Below are 22,137 nucleotides of genomic sequence, written 5' to 3'. Positions count from 1 at the left end.
TAAAAGTGAAGCAAAACAAACAAAACAAAAAATTCCAAAGTGAATAAAATTAGTAAATTGGACTTACTGTTTAGCCTGGTTAACATGAACTCCTAGTGTATAGCTCAGCCATTTGTATGTCACCTACAAGAAGAAAATTTTTTTTAACATTTTATTAGATAACTCCAGAGTGCAGGTCAGTCCCAAGGGTTCCTAGAGATTCCTACTCTGATGATAATGCCTTATAAATTACAGTAGCTGCCACCCTAGTTTTGGCAAGAACGATCCATCTGGGCAGGTAGGACTGAGATATTTATCTTACAAATATTAAAAAATTTGTTTCACAGGCTAATTAATGCAAGAGTCTAAAAAGAAGGGCTGAATATACAAAGAAAAAGCTCTCATTTTCCTTACATTCTGTTTTACTAGTGCCCTTTATTCACATTCCATCCTTTTGTGTGGCCGCCACTGATAAATATCTAAAACTCATCCAGGAGCTAGATTACTTTGAAGTGTATACCATAAACTTCTAAGGAAAGTTGCAGCCATACAAACGTTAACAGGCACAGATGGTGTAGGGGTCAGGAATGAAAAAAGTGGATGAATACTGTATCTGGGGTTAGACTGGAAACTACAGGCATTAAGCTTTGTTTTTCCTTCCACCCTTCCTTGAACTTCCCGTCATTTGTCACTTCCTTGTATGCTCCTCACCTCTCAAAGTCTTCAATTCTAAATGCTGAGTTTCCAATAATTAAGACATAGACGAAAGCAATAGCAAAAGAGACAGACGTAGGTTGGAAAACTGCCTATTCCTTACTAACTACCAAGAAGTTATTTGGCTCGTCTGCTTCAACTTCCTTTTTTTAGGGTTACTTCCACCGCCCTTTGGGTGGGTCCTGTAAAGATCAAATGCAGTCATGTATATCCCAAGCTCACAGCACTCAATTATCACGGTTTGCAAAGTCCATTCACATTCATCAGCTCACTTGATCTTTTACTCAAACCCTATGAAGTATTAATACTAAATTTCCTAGAGGAGGAAATCGACTGTTGAAAGGCTAAACAATTCGTCACCTAACCCAATTAAGGCACAATTTCCTCAACAGTAAACTTGGGACTTTAAACGCCAGCCACCTTATCAGACAGGTGAAGAAACGCCTTACAATTATTATCTACCAGTGCCCCTCCCTCCGCGCCTGTCCTCTAAGCCCCGGCTCCTAGCAAAGTCCCCAGCACGCCCACCCAAGGGACGCGGACTTGCGCGCGGCAGAGAAAGTCCCCCGCGAGTCCTCGCTCGCCCAGGGGCACGAGGCGTGGGGACTTGTCTCCCCTCCGCCGGTCCCCACCAGGCCACGCGCAGAGGGGTCAAGGCCCCCCGCAACCCTGGCCTGGCCCAAGACTCAATCGCATGCCCACATTCCCCAGTCCTAGCTCCTCACGATCTTGTTCTGGTCCGTGACGAACTCGTCTATATTTTCCAGATAAAGCTGGTCCGCCATGGTGCTGCGGCGCTGAGCCCCGCCGCCACAACCGCAGCTCCCGCCGGCGGGAAACGTCTTTCCACCCTCCCAGGTCCCGGGTCGTTTCCCACAGCAACGAATCCGACGCGCTACGGCGGCCGCCCGAGGGTCAAACTAGTCTCCGAGACGGCGCAGGCTCAAGTAGGCGGAGCTAGTAAGTTGGAGCAGGCGGAAGTGTAGAGCTAAGAGCGTGCGCGTGAGGTGTCAGGGCTGTTCTTGGAGCTGTGGTTTCAAATCTCCCATCTGCAGTTTAATGACTAACCCAGGGCAAAATACCTCACCTCTGGGAATCACAGCCTTTCCACTTTGTAAATTGATAAAATAATCCTTGCCTTTTCATACCTTTACTCAACAGATACTTATCAAGTACCTATTCCAGGCACTTCTTAGGCACTGAGGACACAGGAGTGAATGATAAAGACAGAAATAAACCAGTAATTTTAGTAGAATGATGCCAGCTGGGATAAAGTACTGCTGATTATAATCCCTCAAAATTGAGAAATTAGAGATAGTTTTCAAGAAGGGATGGGAAGAGAAATGTTTCAGAAAGAGGCAGGAACATTTGCTGGGAAGAAAAAAAGAGTTTGTTGCAGCTGGAATGTTGGGAGAAGAGGGCAATGAGGAGAGATGAGACTTGGGAAAAGGCCAATCATGCTGCACGTACAAGGCTATGTGAAGGGGCACATGAACTTGATTCTCAGTAAAAGGTTTCAGGTCGGGAGATTTCAACTAAAATTTCTCCTTACATCAGCTAAAGAACCCTTAATAACTGACTTCCACATAAGCCAGTGTAGTTCAAGAGGGCAGCATGGTGGAAAATGGAGCAAGCTCTAGAGTTAGACGCTGGATTTGAATCCTGGTGTTGATAATTGTCGTGTGACCCTAAGTAAGTTATTTAACCACTGCAAGCCTTTTACCCCATCTATAATATAGAAATAATAATAGCATCCCCTTCAAAGTTTTGTTGCAACAAGTACTGATTCAAGACATAGCAACAGCCTACTAAGGGCCAGGCACTGTTCTGGGTGCTGGGGTCAGCAATACACAGAGCCTGTTCACATGTAGCTTACATTCTCATAAAGATATGTGAGGGATGGCAAGGGCTTAAAATAGGATAGTGGGAAATTGAAAGAACTGAATGACTTGGGTTTTCTTTTTAGAGTCAGCAAAACCTGCTGATGAGTAGATGAATAGAGTGTGGGAAAGGTGGGAATGAAGGAAAGTACCTAGATTTGGAATCTAAATATTTAGGCAAATGGTGATGCCTTTGACTACTGGCTGTGGGAGACTGAGAGAAAGGGCAGATGAAAATATCAAAGAATATCAAAGAATTCTATTTAGTCATAGTTATAAACGAGAATATATATATACATATATATGTATGTATATATACATATATGTGTGTGTGTGTATATATATATATATATATATATATATATATATATCCCTCACACCATACCTACACACAATAAAATCAATGAACAGTGGATTACATTACTATACACAATGAACAGTGGATTACATTACTATATACTTATATACTATGCCTGGTGTATAGTAATGAGAGTGAGATTTCACTTAATCCCCATAGCAACCCTGCAAATGAATTGTGTCTGTCCATATTTTATAGATTAGATTGCTGAGGTTTAAGAGAGGAGAGATGAATTTTCCAGGTCACAGTGTTGAGTAGTAGTACTAGGTTTGGAATTCAAGCTTCTTGTCATTGTTTCACAGGGATGGGAAGTAAGATGATTGACCAGAGTCTTGCCACTACCCCCACACCTAAGGGACCAGATGATAATATACCTGAAACAACATGGCCCTAGATATGTCAATGTTAAAAGGGTTGTGTGACTTTTAAAAGCCAGATTAGTAGTTAGCCTTGGGAGGCCTACCCAGTTTGAACATTCCTACCTCAGGGGTGAGGGACTGAATGGAATGCATGTGGGCTTTGGGGAAAAATTTTTTTTTTCTTTAAAGCAAGCAAACAAAATCCTGGGCTTGAATCCCAGCTTAACCACTTCCTAGCTGTGTGGACTTAGGCAAATCAACTTAACTTCTCTAGCCCTCAGTTTCCTGATCTTTAAAAGAAGGAGCAATAAACTGGTGTACTAATAAAATGTATAACAACCAAACTTAAAAAGCCCTGATTTGGGGCTCCTGGGTGACTCTGTCAGTTAAGCACGCAACTCTTAATTTCAGCTCAAGTCATGATTTCATGGTGGTGAGATTGAACTGTCCGTTGGGCTCTGCGCTGGGCATGCAACCTGCCTGAGATTCTCTCTCTCCTTCTGCCCCTCTCCCACTTGTGTGCACACATGCAGCCTCTCTCTCTCTCTCTCTCTCTCTCTCTCTCTCTCTCAAAAATAAATAAATAGCCCTGAGTTGAAAACTTATGTGGTGTGAATACTCCCATCATGGCAGATTTCTAGCTAGTGATATTGATGTCACTGAATGCAAAGTACGTGGAGACACACAAGATCATGAGATCACACCATTATTTCCTCAATACACATAGAATAAACAAATAACCTCAAGAGCATATATGGCAGTAAGGTAATTAGGAAGTGATGATATTCAAATATATATTGTCTTTGTTTTTACTATTATTTATTTAGTTGTAAATTTATATAATTTAATTTTTAGTAATGGCTCTTGTGAAAAGATAAAAAAAGGAAACTTAGTTTAGAATGGAGTTGGGAGGCCAGCAGGGGGAGCTCTCAAGCCCTACCACTCCTTGTCAATTGCAGACCCAACTGGGCAGGTTCTGTGCCTGGCGCGTTTAGCAATGTAAAATTAACTCATCTTCTTATTCTAGGCATCTGTAACATTCTCCCTATTTGAAATGTAACAGGCAAACCTCCAAAAAGGAAAAGTACCACCATTTCTACCTTAAATGCTGCTTCTTAAAAAAAAAAAAAATTCAGTCCCTGTTCCTTATAGATGAAGCTTAATAAAAACGTCAAAAACAATAGCAGTTCTCCAGGAATCTGAACAACCAATCAACCAAAGTATTTCTAAACAAATGAGGCCAGACAAAACTTGGGGATGGCAGTGTCAGCTGATACCAGAAGTGGGAGCCATAGGATCAAGACTCTTCAGCCTTCATGTTTCAAAAGAGGTTGGTATTAGAAACAGAAGACTAATCCTTCTTTTTCCTCCTTTTCATCCCAGAAATGATTAACATCAGAGAGGCTAATGATTGTGACGAGGCATGGGATGGTGAATCTAGACTGGACTCAATCAATATCGGGAAGAGAATAAGGAGTGGTCAACCTATATGCAGGCAGGACCCCAGACTCAGAGTAGGGGAGGGACACCAGGCCTCTGACCAGGAAACAGGGCCTGTGGGAGCAGCTCAGGAGTCCCACCAGAGAACTGGGCTACAGGGCTCCTGAAGATTTCTGGGAGATAGCATTCCAGGCAGAAGAACAGGTCAGAACCAAGGAATACAAGATTAAGAGCTATAATTTAGGGGCCACATAACTGTCCAAGGGTTGTTCCAGATCCCAGGGACCCAGAACTTATTAATACCATGCTATTAGCATTAGATCATTCATACATTCATTCATCAAATATTACTCAAGGCCTCCTGTCTACCAGGCCCTGTGTGACTACTGGGAACAGAGCATGGTCTTCCTCTCCGAGAATTTAGTCTGTGGGGAGTAAATAGCAATACAATGTGGGGAAAGCACAGGGTGCCATGGGAACCTGGCAGAGGCAACTAACCCCGCCTGGAGCTCAGAAGAAATGTGGAGAAAACTGGATTTAGGTATCCAGGACTAGATAGCATGTAATCCTTCCTTTTACTTTAGGTGAAATGTATAGGAAATCAGAGTGCTGTCACGGTTATTAACACATACAACGAGCCAATATAATAAAAGGTATTTTATGAGAACATGTGTACCTTGTGCAGGCTGTCTTGTGGAATGTACAGCTATCAAGGCCAGGGCACATCAACCTTCTTGACAGCTGGTGAGGCAGGAGCCCAGGGAAGGGTAAAATAACATGCTGTTCTAACACACCTTATCAGTTCTATAAAAATCAATGTAAAACCCCTCTGTGACCAAAACAAAGTGGGTGAGCCAAGAGGGCAATCAGACACTGGTTCCCCTGTTTTATACCCACTGCCACCCCACCATACCCCCAACCCAAACTTACACCTCAGCCTGTTTATTTCTCAACTCAATCACCAACAGTTTCACTTTGCTACCTTTGTTGCCTCAGTCACACAGAAAAAGAGCAGGAAGATCTCACCCCGGTCCCATCTTGCAATTACTTTGTATATTGTTTTCCTTTCTCAATCCCTTTGGGGGCTGGAAGGGTGCTTTGGAGGAGTGTGTGTCCCTATTTTCGCTGTTAGCATTTTTGTTGTAAGCATTTTAGCCACATAATTGGCCAAAAAGCAGTTTTTCCATAAAAGGTAAGATCACAAAAAAAGGATCTTAAAAAGGACATACTGAAGAATGAATAACAAAATTAAAAAGACACTATGGCAAAATACAAAGTATTTGAATGCATTCAAAATATATAGTATAGATTCATGGCAATACTGTGTAAATAACTGACTTTATTTTGTGGATTGTATCTGAGCATTTGTCTTCAAAATCTTTTGTTCATAATATTATATATATTTTTTTGCTTGTTGATTCATTTCTTCATTGGACATCAGACTTTTTTTTGCTAAATTTTTTTCCTTCATTAATAGAGGTATCAGTTTCCAAATAGGAGGATGCATATTTGTAACTGAACTTTGTATTGCATTGTGACTGCCTTCTACACTGTTGTTTGTTCTTGGCATATGTCCATTGGTAGATGTTACAAAGTTCTAAGGGAAATGTGGGGTCAAAACTCTGTGCCACTGTATAGACCATTATGAGGGCTAAGACTCACATAATATAAAAATGGGAGTACTGTGTTAATGAAGAAATGAAACCAAACTCAACCAGTTGATGAAACCAACAAACTGTCAAACCAAACTACCAACCAGTTACTTTTCTCTTTTATGGCAGAATTGCCTTAGAGCCAATTAGTTATGTGGCAAAGATGTTTATGGCAAAACTACCTAAAACCAGAAGGGTGATGGTAAAAGTGAAGATAACTGGAAATGGATGATGAGAAGTTTTGTCTTAAGCACATCATTTATGAATTATTAAATTGGGAGCGGGAAGGTGAGGGAGACTTGGCATTCAGGGCTCGAAAGAAACGTGATCCTTCTCTAGACACCATTGCTGTCTGGCTTCCGGCACTGCTGGTTGGAAAGACTTCCTGAGGAAATGTCATGTGGCCTCACTTTGGTATGGAGTAAAGAAGGGGCAAAGGCCATTCTACATACAGTGGATGGAGTGGCTGCTCTCTTTGCCTCATTGTCTCTCTCCTGGCATTACTGCTTCTCTGTCTCTACGACTATTCTGTTTGACTTTGGCTTAATCACAGTTTCTACTTCCTCACAATTTTAGTTTAAACACAACCATAAGTTACCAAGGGTCATCTACACCACTACCTCCAGCTTTTACCGCATCATTACAGATGCTTTTGACAATTCCCCATCCTGTAATTCCTAAATGGTTGAACCTGATTTGCTCAGCTTATCTCAGGGTTTTGGTTTTTTAAAATCTCAGAGTATTGATATCTTTCTCAGGATACTGACCAGCCATGTACAGGTTCCTCTTGGATAGGTGCTCTTTTACTTAATCCTCAATGGTTCATTGAATTCCTTCTATGAGCCCACTATACACATGAGATACAGTAGAATACATGATGCCCAGATGCAGAGTTAGCTTGGGGATCCACAACATTCTATTTGGGCCATCAGAGAGAGTAGATCACCCAGGGACAGAGCTGAAGAACAGAACTCCAAGGAACATCAGCACAGAAAGGACATGCAAAGAAGGAAAGGCCTAAAAAGGGAACTGAGAGAGAAAAGGAAAACAGGTAGGTTTCCATATGGAAACAAAAAAAGTGAGTTTGAAGATGAGAGTTTGCAACAGTGTAAAATGTGAAATGGTGTTGGATAGGGGTTGAGAGGAACACATAGGGGTTTGACAGTCAGGAGGCCTCTGATGAAGTACAAAAGGAGTGTGAGACACAAAAGCCAGATGGCAGTGAGTTAGGAGGGAGGAAATGTAAGAAAAGAAACTGAAGATGGAGGGTAAAGGCAACTCTGGCCAATTAAGTATGTGGAAATGGAGAAATAGGAGTGAGGGTGGTCATGAACTTTACAACATATGTGCCTAAGCGATAGGGGTGGGAGGTGGTGGTGGGTATTTGTCTTAGAAAAAGGTAGGACAGGAATTCTGGGGCCTTTTTCATCTAGAATGTCCTCAGTAGGGTTGCCTCAGAAACTTCAGGCCAGAATCTGCAGGAGGAGGGCGTAGGGTAGATCCTCGGTTCCCAAAGAATGGAAATTTCTTAAAGGTCTTTTCATTCTTGGATTCCCAGCACCCAGCATGGCCATAGATGGCACAGGGTAGGCCCTTAGCAAATATGTGTTGACTGGAAACTGAATGGCTGAAAGAATCAATGGATGGATAAAACTGAATTAAATATTGTTCTGTTCTATAATCCCTTTGTTGATCTACAGAATATTGTTTGTGGAAGGTGTTGTCTACCTTCCCTTCCACCACTTGAACTATTACATAGTCTGTTATCAAGGTGAGCATTACTGATAAGCTAACTGGGGAAATCCAGCTTCCTTCAAAGGCCCAGAGATCAGAAATGAGGGCACAGGGTGGGGCGGGGGGAAGCTTTTATGGACAAAAGCTAGGACTAAGCACAGGTCCTAAACAGGCTTGAGAATTGCAGAGAGCACTGTTGCTGGAGACTCCAAAGTGAGGTTTCCTACATTCCTATATATATAAACTTCATACACATACACATTTATCTAGTGAATACTCCATGGATTGAGTAACCTGAAGTATCTTACCTTTCAGTATTTTCTCCCAAGACTCTAGATCAACAACAAAAACAAGGGGGTAAACTTCACCCAAACAAATTCTCATTTCCCCTTTCTCTGTCCATGAGAAGATGCCTCCATCACACCTTTGATCTCTCTGTACCTGTCCAATTTCAGACTCTCCTTATCATCAGTCAATTTTTCTTAACTTGTTTTTCTGCTTATAAAGGAAAGCATCATCCTCATCTTCTCCAGCTTCATCTCGGTTCCAATCCACCCCATGGTCCATCTTTAACTCCAGTTCCAGGATGATGTTTCTAAAACACAGATCTGATGATGTTACCCCACCACCACCACCACATACAACCACAACTCAATTTTAAAATACTTCCATCACCTTCAAAACATTCCCATGTGCCTTAATTCCCCACTTACACAATCAATCCCTGATCCCACCCCCCAACTGCAGGTAACCACTGATCTGCTCTCTGTCCTTATAATTTTGTCTTTTCATATAGATGGAACCTACAACGTGTAGTTATTTGTGTATGGCTTCTGTTTTGGACTGAATTGTGTCCACCCCCCAACCCAACCATATATTGGAGTCCTAACCCTCAGTCCCTCAGAATGTGATTGTATTTGGAGATAGGGCTTTTAAAGAGGTAACTAAGTTAATATGAGGTCATTAGGGTGGACATTAATCCATAAGACTGGTATCTGTGTAAGAAGAGTAAATTCAGACAACATTCACAACTAGAGTAGAGACCAAGTGAACACGCAGGCTCAGCAGAACTGCCCCATAGAGGGAGCCATTGTTCAAATGGGTATACTAGAGATGAAAAAGGTTAAGTCCCAGATGTTTAGTGACTTTCCCCAAGCTCATACACCAGAAAATAACTGAACTTGGGACTTGCACTGGGACTTCTTGATTCCCATCCAACCTAGGATTCCTGATAGACTAGTTGGGGAGAAGGCTGGGTGTGGGGAGGGGCATTCAGTGTCCATGTGGTGACAGATTGCTATATGTCTGATCTCAGTATGAAGCCAAAACAGGCTGGAGTTAATAAATGATCAAATTGAAGTTTTATAAAAATTAATCTAGTAGCACAAAGTACAACTCATTGACAGACATTAGTAGTCCCATCCTTTCATTCTCTGGATCCTAGGTCTCCCCAAGTCTGTTTCTCTTCCGTCCTGTTCTCTGAAATCATTTTTTTCTCTAATTTTCTTACCTTAGCCATTCCTGAAGATCTGTGACAGCTTCCAACTTCCTTTGATATCTCCTGCTCCAATCCCTTCTCCTTTCCCTGCATCCTTTTCCAGCCACACTTTGTGCTCTGTGCCAGTACATCCCTGATGCTTACCAGAGGATACTCTGGTTATGGGTTTTACCCAGGAGCTGGCTAGGCATTTTCTGGGTATTGGAAAGAAAGACCTCCATGTGCCTCTGATACCCATCCATAAAAAAAGGAGCCCATGGGGCACCTGGGTGGCTCAGTTGGTTAAGCAATCGACTTTGGCTCAGGTCATGATCTTGCAGCTTGTGAGTTCGAGCCCCGCGTCGGGCTCTGTGCTGACAGCTCAGAGCCTGGAGCCTGCTTTGGATTCTGTGTTTCCTCCTCTCTCTGCCCCTCCCCTGCTCACGCCCTGTGTCTCTCTGTCTCTCAATAATAAATAAACGTTAAAAAAAAAAAAAAAGGAGCCCATGACAAGGTCTTCCAGATCTGACCCTTTCAGAGGGTGGTGCTGGAACTCACAGGGTGGTGCTGGTACTGTCAATGAGCAGCAGATGGCAGAGTCCCCTCTCCTTCTGTCATCTACCATTAGGAGGCGCTGGTGCTCCTTCTCACAGGAAGAGTAACAATGACTAAGGACCTCAACAACTAATTAGAAGAAAACACTCTGGGGGCCAAACTTCAATTGAATTAATTGCCTGAATGTAAAGGCAAGGAATTTCACATTAAAAATCAGATTTTAGGTCTTATTAACCCAAACATCTAGCTGCCGTCTTCTGCCAAGGGTATTTTGTCATTGGTCAAAGTATTTGTACTGTTAGTTTTCTTAAACTCTTTTCTTGTCAGTGAATAGTTCCTGACGATGTATTCAACAAAACGAAGAAAGAGCTAGATTGAGAGGACCACAAGTTTCAAAAAAGGAGGGGGAAAGAACCCAGTTTTTGTGAAAATGAAGTAATCACAGTGTTGTCTATGTTTAAAGAATACAACCTAAATATTATTATGAAAATAAATAAGACCTAAGAAGAAGATGGAAAAGATGTGAGATGAAAAAGCAACAAAATGGAAAAAAGGACTAAAACATCAACAGAATTGATTCTTTTTAATGCAGATAAGTGTTTCTGCTATAAACTGTAATTAAGAGGGGTAAATTATAAATGAATAAAATAGAACAGAATAAGTAAAACAGCATCACCCTACAGAGGGTGTAAGCATTTCAGATTCTGTCTAATTCAATCTCTTCCCCCAAACCTCCTCTGCCTGTTTATGGATGGCCTAGCTGAGGCCCAGAGACATTGGATAAACTGTCCAAGGTCACAAAGGTAGGAAGTGGCAAAGCTGGGAATAGAAATCATGTCTTTGGACTCTATATCCTCTACTTCTTCCATATATCCTATTGCCACAGAGCTTGACAAACATTTCTTGAGTTGACGAAAGGAAGCATAGTACAAAGGAAGGAACATTAAGTTGTGCTGGGGAGTCCTAGATTCCAGTCCTAGCTGTACAACTGACTGGCTGTGTGAACTTGGGCAGGTCACTTTCTCCCTTTGGACCTCAATATCAACATCAAAGTATAGAGAAAGCTAAACTCAAGACTTTGAAGGTTAATTGGGAAGTATGTCACATTAGCCAACTATAGCCTTTTTGATGTGGGGCTAAAAACTTGGCCCCCAAGCAAAAGGAGTAAAGACCTCATGGTGATAAAGAATAGATGTCAGCTCTTGCTGATTTGAATAAGAAATATATTTGATGATCTTCTAAAGCTCATACAGTCACCAGAAAAACTGAAGAATTAGGCTAAAAAATGGGCTGAAAATGAAGGTATACACCCACACAGACACTTGTACATGAATGTTTATAGTGATATTATTCAAAATGGTCAAAAAGGAGAGAAGACCAAATTCCCATAAACTGATGAATGAATAAACAAGATCTGGAATACGGTGGAATATTATTCAGCCATTAAAAAGAATGAAGTACTGACATAAGATTAAACACAGATGAACCTTGAAGAAATTATGCTAAATGAAATAAGCCAGTCGCAAATAGCTATATACTATATGATTCCATTTCACATGAAAGGAATAGGGAAATCTGTAGACAGAAAGTAGATGAGTGGTTGCTCAGGGCTGGGGGGAGATGGGGTGGGAGAAGCAGGGGTAGAGGATGGGAATGATAGTCAAAGAGCGTGAGGTTTCGTTTTGAGACAATAAAAATGTCCTAAAATTGATGGTGATGAATAATCTAAAAAGTGAATTGTAGGGGCGTCTGGGTGGCTCAGTCAGTTAAGCATCCAACTTTGGCTCAGGTGATGATCTCACAGCTCGTGAGTTCAAGCCCCATGTTGGGCTCTGTGTAGACAGCTTGGAGCCTGGAGCCTGCCTTGAATTCTGCCTCTCTCTCTGCCCCTCCCGTACCTCGCACTCTGTCTCTCTCTCTCAAAAATAAACATTAAAAAATTTTTTAAGTGAATTGCATACTTTAAATGGGTGAATTATATGGTATGTGAATTATATCTCAATAAAGATGTTTAAAAAATTGGCAGAAACAAAGGGAGCCAGGACAGATACAACCTCATCCCTAATCTATCATGCTACAGAACCAATTCAATAAGCCATCTTGACCCCTGCCCTGAACACTGGACCCAGAGGCCACCACTCACTCTGCTGGCATTGGTGCCCTGAAACCTACACACTACTACCATTGTCCCTACCCCTGCCAAACTCTCCACTGTCCCTGCTTCTTTGCAATACAAGTATCTTATTCTAAGTTCCAGGAGAATGTACCTGATTGACTGAGTCTAAATCATACGTGCATACCCTAGCTGTAAGGGTGGGCTGGAAAGCAAATTTCTGGCCTTTTTTACTTCTATAATAGGAGACAAGATCTGCCTCTCCAAGAATCCCATGGTGCAGAATTCTCCATATATAAGAAAGGGGCTTAGGGGGTGCCTGGGTGGCTTAGTCGGTTAAGTATCCAACTCTTGACGTGGGCTCAGGTCATGATCTCACAGTTCATGAGTTCAAGCCCCAAGTCAGGCTCTCTGCTGTCAGCACAGAGCCCACTTTGGATCCTCTGTCTCCCTCTCTTTCTCTATTCCTCCCTCCCCCCCACCTCTCTCTCTCTCTCAAAACATTTAAAAAGAAAGAGAGAGACCAAGAGGAGTTAGCCAAAAAGAAAATGCTGGAAAAGAGGCATTGCAGATGTAGAGAAGAGCACGTTATGGGGCCACGAAAAGGTGCCTTGCAGGTCTCCAACTATAGGAGTGTAATAGACCAATGGCCCCAGACACTGCTCTGTAAAGTCTGCTGCTGCTCAGTTTGTGCTGAAACCACACCTCCTTTGAGCTGCTCCCAGCCAAGGGCTGTGGGCAGCAGGAAGGCTAAGTAGACATATTCCTGAGGGACAAGGACTCCTCTGACAGCTAAGTCTGGCTTCATGACAGCCCAACCTTCCTTAGACTGTACACGTCCTCCCAACTGTCCCTCTCCTTCTGCTTACTTAGGGTCAGACTCGCATGGAGGATTTATGGTTCAACCAACCTCTCCCTTCTCATTTTTTTTCACATGTTGTTACATGAGTAAAATCCTTGCATGTTTCATCCCCTCTTGGCTCTGTTTCTTGGAAGACCTGGATTAACACACCTGTGTAAAAGTATAACGCCTTTAAGAACTCTGGACTTCACTCTGGATGAATTCACAACACCTGGGTTACCTTTAGTAAGGTATATAGAGACAAAATAAAATTTGAAGTTTGAAGGTGGCTGGCCTGGAGGCGTGGAGAAAGTGGAGAAGGGATGGGATAGCAAATAGTTGTAATTGTTTTGGGCTGCTGAGTTTTTGGACCTTTTCATGTTTGGAGAGTTCCCCATCTTATGAGGTAGACAGAACTAGCTTCGCATTATAGAAACTGAAAATGCCAGACTTGCTTTCCCAGCAACCCCTGCAACTAAGGCATGGCACATGACCTAAGCCCTGTCAGTCAGATAGACCTGCCTTAGGTCCACTTTGAATTGGAAGCTAGTGAGGCAAAGAAGCAGCAGCATGCAAATCAGCATGAGCCACGGCTGGCAGCAGCAGAGCCAGCAGCTGTGGTAGTAGAGTCCAGGCCTGTCATTGGTCATCTTCATGGTGTAGGCGGTGGAACCCACTCCCTAGAGCAGTGGCTGTCACGTGTTTACTGGGCCAGTTCTATGTGGTGAATTTGGGAGTTGTTCCTGGGGTGAAAGCTTCTCCGGTCCTCCCGGAGATTCTGTGAGCTACCTGATATCCCTTCAACAATTCTTTTTCTGTTTAAATAAGCCAGAATATGGTTCCTGTTTGCAGTAAAAAATCCTGCTTGGTAAAGGTAGGAAGAAATAGGAACTATCAGCAGCCTCAATGAATGAGGATGGAGAAGGGAAGTAGGAGAGAGAGTGTGATATGATGTGAAAATCCTTAAGCTCTGCAGCCAATGGACTTATATTTGTGTCCTAGCCCTTCACCTGCATGTCAGTGAGCTCAGACTGCTGTAACAAGATACTGTAGATGAACTAGTTTAAATAAACATTGATTTCTCAGTTCTGGAAGCTGTGAGGTCCAGGGAGAGCCCTTTCTGGTTTGCAGATTGCCACCTCCTTATGGCATCCTCACATCACACACACACACACACACACACACACACACACACACACACGCACATACACACACAGCTCTAGTCTCTACTTATTCTTATAAGGGCACCAATCCCTTACAAAGAACTCTACCCTTACAACCTCATCTAAACCTAATTACCTCCCAAAGGCCCCACCTCCAAATGCCATCAAAATGGGGATTAGGACTTCAACATATGAATTTGGGGGGATACATTCATTCCATAGCAACCTAGTAGCCAAGTGACCTTGAGAAAGTCATTCATCTTTCTGAGCTTCAGTTACCTTACCTATAAAACGGGGATATTGAGTTTTACCTCCCCCTTAGGGCTGTTGTAAAGATTAACTGAGAAAATAGGTATGAAAATGCTTTATAAACTATCAAATGAACTCTGTGAATGTTTCTACTTTATCTTAACAGTGCTTAACACGAAGAATGGCAACCAGAAGGTGCTCTTTAAATGTTTGAAGAAAAAAGGATAATAATTACTGTAGGAGCAATTACTATTGCCAGCCACTTTGATAAATGCTTTATCAACATTATCTCCCTAATAACCTAAGGCAACCAGCCTTCCTAGTTTGCCTGGGACTCTACTGGGTGTAGCACTGAAAGTCCTACATCCTGGGAATCCCCTGAGACCTGGACATAGGTTTGAGTATAATGCCCATTTTACACATTAGGAAACTGAGGCTTAGAGAGATTGCACAACATGCCCAAATCACATTTGTAAATGGCAAAGTCAAAGTTTGAACCCAGATCTGTCCAGGAGGAAACATGGGAGGAGAAGGATCTTCAGAATGAAAGAGGATCAAAACCCTACTCTTTAGCTACATTACTCCATCTCAAGCCCAGTTTGGTCTTAGGGGCTGGCGTTGGGAGATTGCCCAGAGAACGCCAAAAGCTGGCCCAACCCCAGGTCACCTGTTCTTCCAGGACAGTCCCTGGCAGATCATGGTTCTTTGTTTTGTTTTTTACTTCATAGAAACTCTCCTGCTTCTACAGGGTAATTAAACCCTCATGCCTTATCCTGTTTATATTTTTGCCTTTGTGTTTTGTTTTGCTTATGAATGAAAGAACAATCAACATTGCTAATCCAAACCATCTAGCCCCTTAAAGCAGGTGTTTTTGGGTCTTGAGCAATAGCATTGCTATAAACACTTATATGGAGGTAGAGATTTCTGTGCCCAGCCAGTGTCAGAAGCAAAGTATTTATCAGATGCTGATGGGCAAATTTTGCTTGAGGTATATAGGAATGGCAGTCAGGAGGGAAAGAAAGCCTGGTTAACCTCAACATTATGCTTCCTTTCTGCTCAGATATGTCTGTAATTGCCCCATTTTACCTCCCATCAATTTGTCCTATGCTATGCCGTTGACTCTAGAGTTGGGAGGCTGGCACAAGGCCCCCAGCTCTGCCACTAGTAATGTGTGTGACCCAGACAATCTCTTCTCCCTCTGAGTTCAGTTTTATCATCTGTCAGATGAAGGAATCAGATTGTCACATTAGGTGCTCCCCTAGGGGTACTTGTGTTGACACTCTAGGACTCTGTAATGATACACATAATTGAACTGCTTCTGAAGGCAGGCTCTGGGCTGCTGCTGCTGCTGCTGCTGGTGTGTGTGTAGATGTGAACATGTGAGAGTATGTGTGCATGAGAGATGGAGTGAGAGTGAAGGCGTGCGACTGTGTGAACATGTAGGCATGTAGGTTGTTCTCAAAAAACATACTCAGGGCTTGCTTGGAATTCCAGCTTAGTGAAAGCCCTTCATCCCACCCCTGCCTGACTCTCCTGAATTGCTTTTCCAGACTCAGCTCTCCCATACAGTGGAAGTAAAAGCATCTCTTCTGGTAGACGCCGTGGACAAGAATGAGCACTGACTCTGGAATCAGACTTGGGTTTGAATCCTAGCTCCACCCTGTACTTGGTATGTAGCCTTTAGCAAGTTATTTACCTAAGCCTAAATTTCATCAATGGTAACCAGGAGCTAACACCTAGCTCAGCACAGTTAGAGGCTGGAATGACACAAGTATGTCAAGTACCTGGCCTAGAACTGAACACATGGGACACTCTCAATCAGGAGCAGTTGTGCAATTCGCGAGGCCCACTGCAAAATGAAAACATCGGCTTATTATTCAGAAATTATCAAGACTTCCAAGGTAGCAGCAACAGACATTAAACCAAGCATGAGGCCCTTCTAAGCACAGGCCCTGGGCACTTACACAGGTCACATCCTATCAATGGTAACTTTCTTCCAGGCAGGTTTAGCTAAGCTGTTGGGACAAGAATGATGGATGGAAGGCAATGTCACAGGTAAGGATCCCCAAATAACTCAGGAAGCAAAAATTGAGGCTTGGAAATCTCTTCCATCCCCACCCTCTCCCTGAAACTACCCTGGCCATGAGAAAGCATAGATGAAAGTCAGAGCAGGTGACTCACTTGCTTCCTTAAACACTGAGAATATTTTTCCCACTCTGTGAATTAAGCCTCCTTCCCTCCCAGACAGAGACTTAGCTTAGGATAAGACATCACGCATCCTTTCCCAGAGAGTCTGTCTTCATTTCTTGTACCTCTTTTACGTCACCTAAGTCCTTCTGGATCCTCTGGGAAGGAACTGAGGTCCTGGGGCCCAATGACGAGGAAGGAGTTTCTGAGGGAGGTCACTGTCTGCTGGTCAGAAGGGATCTTCCAGACCAGAGTATCACTGAACACTTGGAAGCTGGGAAATCAGCCAGTGTTTCATCTTTTGTTTTTTCCTCCTGGGGCTTCCTGTCCCAGAGGTGGATAGAAAGGGGTCATGGGGGACTTCCTGATCACTACAAATAAACCTTTCCATTGTCATTGGCCAGGCAGCACTTCCAGCCTAGACAGACCAGACTGATGGGAAGTAACAGAGAGACAACAATGTTGCCTTCAGAGAAGGCTCACCCCTAGTTCCATCAAAGGTCCCAGCAAGAAGAGGCTATGCTCTTCTGGGGTGGAAAAGGTGGCCATGTGGGAGGCCAGTACTGACTGCCCATCAGGAGTAGGGGGTGAATGGGAACTGTGTGGGGAGGAGCGTCAGAGAATATGAGGACGGGAAGTGTCCTCAGAGGTCATCAAGTTTGTTCTCTGCAGCTTCCCAGTGCCCAGAACAGCTCCTGGCACATAGCAGAGGCTCAACAGCCATTTACTAAATAAATGTGTGAATCTAATCCAGCATCTTCATTTAACTGACCCAGGGAAGCAAGGCCCAGAATGGAAAAGAAGTTTCCCAAGGATACACTAAGTTAATAACAGAACTCAGACTAAAGCTCAGAGTTCCTGAATCCCACATCAATGTTCTTTCTACTGAATGGCAATCAGTGCACAGGGTGGCGGTGTGTGTGTGTGTCGGGGGGGGGGGAGGGTGTATATTCTCCTCCTTCCTTAAGACAAGGGAGATAGGCAACTTCCAGAAAGCCACTCGGAGAACTTGACATGTGACTCTGGAGTCTGGGAATCATAAAACATAATTTCACACTTGCTTGAGGAACTTAGTGATGAGAGATCGAAAGAAACCTGTAGGACAAGGAGAGAGATGGTTATGCTGAGAACAAACTGTTCTCCCACTGGCCATGGGAAAAAGACAGGTCCGTCCTAGGGACTGATGTGGACCTAGAAGAAGGGAGATGCTTGAAATCTTCTTAAAAGTGAACTGCCCTCAAAGAATCGCATGGAGGGTACTGTGATCCCAACAAAGAGGATGGACTGCTAGAAGCTCAGGGGCTAACCTGGGAGAGAGGCCTTGCCTTATCAAGGGAAGTCCAGGCAGGAGCTCTAGGGGAGGATCTCCAAAAGGCCTGCTAAAGCTTTCCAAAAAGAAAGAATTGGCTTAGGACTTCTGACCACCCCACAAAGCAGCATTACACTGCAGTGGATGCCTTGTGGTCCTCCCTTGGAGCCAGAGATGGGTATACCTTGAAACTAACAAAGTTTGTGTTTTCGGACCCCTCCCTGGAATGGGTCCCTTTAGGCCCCTTTACAACTTTGGATTCTTTTTCTTAAAGATACATTGGTTTTCTATTGATGTGTAACAAATTACCACAAACTTAGCAACATAAAGCAATACAGAATTATTATCTCAGTTCTGTATGCTGAAGGTCTGGGCATGGCATGACTCAATTCTCTCTTCAGGGTCTCACCAGGATAAATTCAGTTTTGGTCAGGTCTGGGGTTCAGGATCCTCTTTCAAGCTCTGATCATTGGCAGAATTCAGTTCCTTATGGTTGTAGGACTGAGGTCCCTGTTTTCTTGCTGGCTATCAACTGGGGACCACTCTAAGCTCCTAGAGGCCACTTCCAATATTTTTCCATGTGGCCCCTTGTTATGTACTGAATTTTTGTGTCTCCCCTCCTGTCTCCCCCCCCCCCCATAATTCATAGGTTGAAGTCTTAATCTCCAATGTGAGCAATATTTGGAAATGGGACTTCTGGGAGGTAAAATTAAGCTTCAGTAAGGTCATAAGGGTAGGACCCTGATCCAATAGGATTAGTGTCCTTACAAGAAGAGACATCAGAGCATACTCTCTGTCTCTCCATGCACGTGCAGTGAGGAGAGGCCATGTGAGCACACAGAAAGGAAGTGGCCATCTGCAAGCCAGGAAGAGAGCTCTTACCAGAAGCTAACCATGCTGGCACCTTGATCTCAGACTTCTAGCCTCCAGAGGAGTGAGAAAACAAATTTCTGCTGTTTAAGCCATCTGGTCTGTGGTATTTTGTCATGGCAGCCTGAGCTGACTAATACATCCCGTATGCAGTTTACAACATGAATGTTGGCTTTCTTCCAGACCAGGCACAGTGTATCTTTCTAATTTTGTCTTCTTTATAATATTTGAAAGCACTTGAAGAGCTCTCATTACCTGAGGACCAAAACAAACAAGCAAACAAAGAACCCAATGGGGTCCGTCCAAGATTTCATTTAGTAACAAGGAAAGACCATTCAGTAGAGAAACTGGTGGGAGAAAATATGGTTTTCTGTCTACAGCAGTATGAGTTCACTTTGTTCACCAAACTATCTACTCTAACATTGTAAGAGAAGAGACATAAATATAATACAACAAATATACAGAACAACAACTATGCGTGATAGTTCAGGAAGTGGCCAGAGTAGAGAAAATCATGATTTGGAAGTTTGGAGATTGGGGTGTAGTCCTGATTCTGTTATTGACCACTTTAGTTGCAATGTGGAATATATACAAGATGAACAAGCCACAGAGAAAAATGGGTAAATGATATGAATAGGCAATTCACAGAAGAGGTAATACAAATGGACAAGAAACATGAAAAAATGTTCAAATTTACTAGTCATTAGGGAAATGTAAACTTTAGAAAATAGGATGCAGGGCATCTGGGTGGCTCAGTCGCTTAAGTATCTGACTGTTGGTTTTGGCTCAGGTCATGATCTCATGGTTCGTGAGATTGAGCCCCATGTCAGGCTCTGTGCTGGCAGCATGGAGTCTGCTTGGGATTTTCTCTCTCTCCCCCTCTCTCTCTGCCCCTCCCCTGCTGGGTGCTCGCTCTCTCTCTCTCTCTCTCTCTCTCTCTCTCAGAAATAAATAAATAAACATTTATAAATAAATAAATAAATCATGGAAATAAAAATAGGACACACTTTTACAAAATATGACAAAAATTAAAAGTCTGAGAACATCCAGCTGTTGTTAGAGAGTAAGAAAATGGACATCATTACACATTGTTGGTGAAGGTGTAACTTTATACCCTAATCTCTTTGGAAAGTATTCTGGAAGGATCTATTAAAATTTAAAATGTATGTACCCTTTGGTCCAGTAATCTCTCTTTTAAGACTCTATATTATTGGAGCAAATGTATTAGTACCTAAAATAAATAAATACGTCTGAATCAATATCACTATCAATATCTACAGATATCTATATATCTAGAGATATTGATCTATTTATCTATATATCTATAGATATCTATATATATTGATAGTGATATCGATACAGATATAGATAGAGATATTTATAGGGACATTGCTTACAGTGTCAAAAACAAACAAACAAACAAAACACTGGATATAACCTGAATGTCCAATAGTGGAGAAATTATTGAGTACATTTTTGTGCATTTACATTATATTACAGAATATTATCTAGCTATTTAAAATAGGAGTTAAATTTATATACCAAAAAGGAAGAATGAATATGGAATATTAAATGAAAAAGCAAGTTGCATAGTAGTGTGTATCACATGTCTCAATATTTGCTAAGAAAAAAAAGGAACCCCCTTTTTTAGGTTTATATATTTCTATTAGCAAAAAGAAAGGTGCAGAAAGTTATACAACACAGTGTTAATATTGGTAATTAGGGGTGGGGTGGAAAATGGTAGGGAGGGAGTAGTGAAGGTATTAGAGGGAATTAGGGAAAGATTATTAACATGTGCTTTATATGTTAACTCTCCCACTGTTTGACATATTATAAATAGTATGCATTATACTCCTTATTTTAAAAAAAAAGTATGTTTAGGAACACCTGGCTAGCTCAGTAGATGGAGAGTATGACTCTTGATCTGGGGGTTGTATGTTTGAGCCCTGCATTGGGTGTAGAGATTACTTAAAAATAAAATCTTTTTTTAAAAAGTATGTTTAAATCAGGAGACTATAGATGCTGGAGAGGATGTGGAGAAACGGGAACCCTCTTGCACTGTTGGTGGGAATGCAAACTGGTGTAGCCACTCTGGAAAACAGTGTGGAGGTTCCTCAAAAAATTAAAAATAGACCTACCCTATGACCCAGCAGTAGCACTGCTAGGAATTTACCCAAGGGATACAGGAGTACTGATGCATAGGGGCAGTTGTACCCCAATGTTTATAGGAGCACTCTCAACAATAGCCAAATTGTGGAAAGAGCCTAAATGTCCATCAACTGATGAATGGATAAAGAAATTGTGGTTTATATACACAATGGAGTACTACGTGGCAATGAGAAAGAGTGAAATATGGCCCTTTGTAACAACATGGATGAAACTGGAGAGTGTGATGCTAAGTGAAATAAGCCATACAGAGAAAGATAGATACCATATGTTTTCACTCTTATGTGGATCCTGGGAAACTTAACAGAAACCCATGGGGGAGGGGAAGGAAAAAAAAAAAAAGAGGTTAGAGTGGGAGAGAGCCAAAGCATAAGAGACTGTTGAGAACTGAGAACAAACTAAGGGTTGATGGGGGGTGGGAGGGAGGAGAGGGTGGGTGATGGGTATTGAGGAGGGCACCTTTTGGGATGAGCACTGGGTGTTGTATGGAAACCAATTTGACAATAAATTTCATATATTAAAAAAATAAATAAAATAAAAAGTAAAAAGTATGTTTAAAAATTAAAAGGAATAAGAAAAAGCAGCCAGAGAAATCTAAATTTGAACTCCCATTCTATCATATACTGGATGGGTAACCATGAACAACTTGTTTAAACCTCTCTGAGCCTCTATTTTCTTATCTATTAAAATGGGGGTGGGCACCTGGCTGGCTCAGTGGGTTAAGTGTCTGACTCTCGATTTCGGCTCAGGTCATGATCTCACAGTTTGTGAGTTCAAGCCCCATGCCGGGCTCTGTGCTGTGTGGAGTCTGCTTGGCATTCTCTCTCTCACTCTCTCTCTCTCTCTCAAAATAAGTAAATCAACTTAAAAAAAGTGAAAAATAATTAAAGTAAATTGTTACTGTGTGGATTAAACAGGATGTGGGGTTTTTTTGTTTTTTGTTTTTTTGTTTGTTTGTTTTTGAGAAAGAGAGCATATGTGCAGGCGCTAGCGAGGGAGGTGCAGAGAGAGAGAGAGAGAATCTTAACCAGGTTCCATGCTCAGGCCAAAATGGGGCTCGATCCCACAACCCTGGGATCATGATTTGAGTC

The 22,137-nt window shown here is 42.4% G+C and overlaps 1 protein-coding gene across 2 annotated transcripts in view; it reads right to left on the bottom strand.

Moving 5' to 3' along the window:
• POLD3 (DNA polymerase delta 3, accessory subunit) overlaps window positions 1–1,584 on the bottom strand; it is a 53,062-nt gene extending 51,478 nt beyond the window's left edge. The window contains exons 1-2 of one of the 2 annotated variants that reach the window (XM_086678303.1): window positions 1,419–1,584; window positions 68–123 (exon numbers count right to left, since the gene is read on the bottom strand). In XM_086678303.1, the coding sequence (XP_086534429.1) occupies window positions 68–123; window positions 1,419–1,478 (116 nt within the window). In that variant the 5' untranslated portion in view covers window positions 1,479–1,584. Of the gene's footprint in view, window positions 1–67; window positions 124–690; window positions 1,397–1,418 lie in introns of those variants that run through there. The other variant, XM_086678304.1, reaches the window with a different exon arrangement.
• Window positions 1,585–22,137: the final 20,553 nt, after the last annotated feature.

This window comes from Puma concolor, chromosome D1 (genome assembly GCF_028749965.1).
Source record: "Puma concolor isolate L17-30 chromosome D1, mPumCon1.1.hap2, whole genome shotgun sequence".
Classification (NCBI taxonomy): domain Eukaryota; kingdom Metazoa; phylum Chordata; class Mammalia; order Carnivora; family Felidae; genus Puma; species Puma concolor.
Note: the sequence above shows the minus strand (reverse complement) of the source record. Positions and strands in the feature narration are given on the sequence as shown.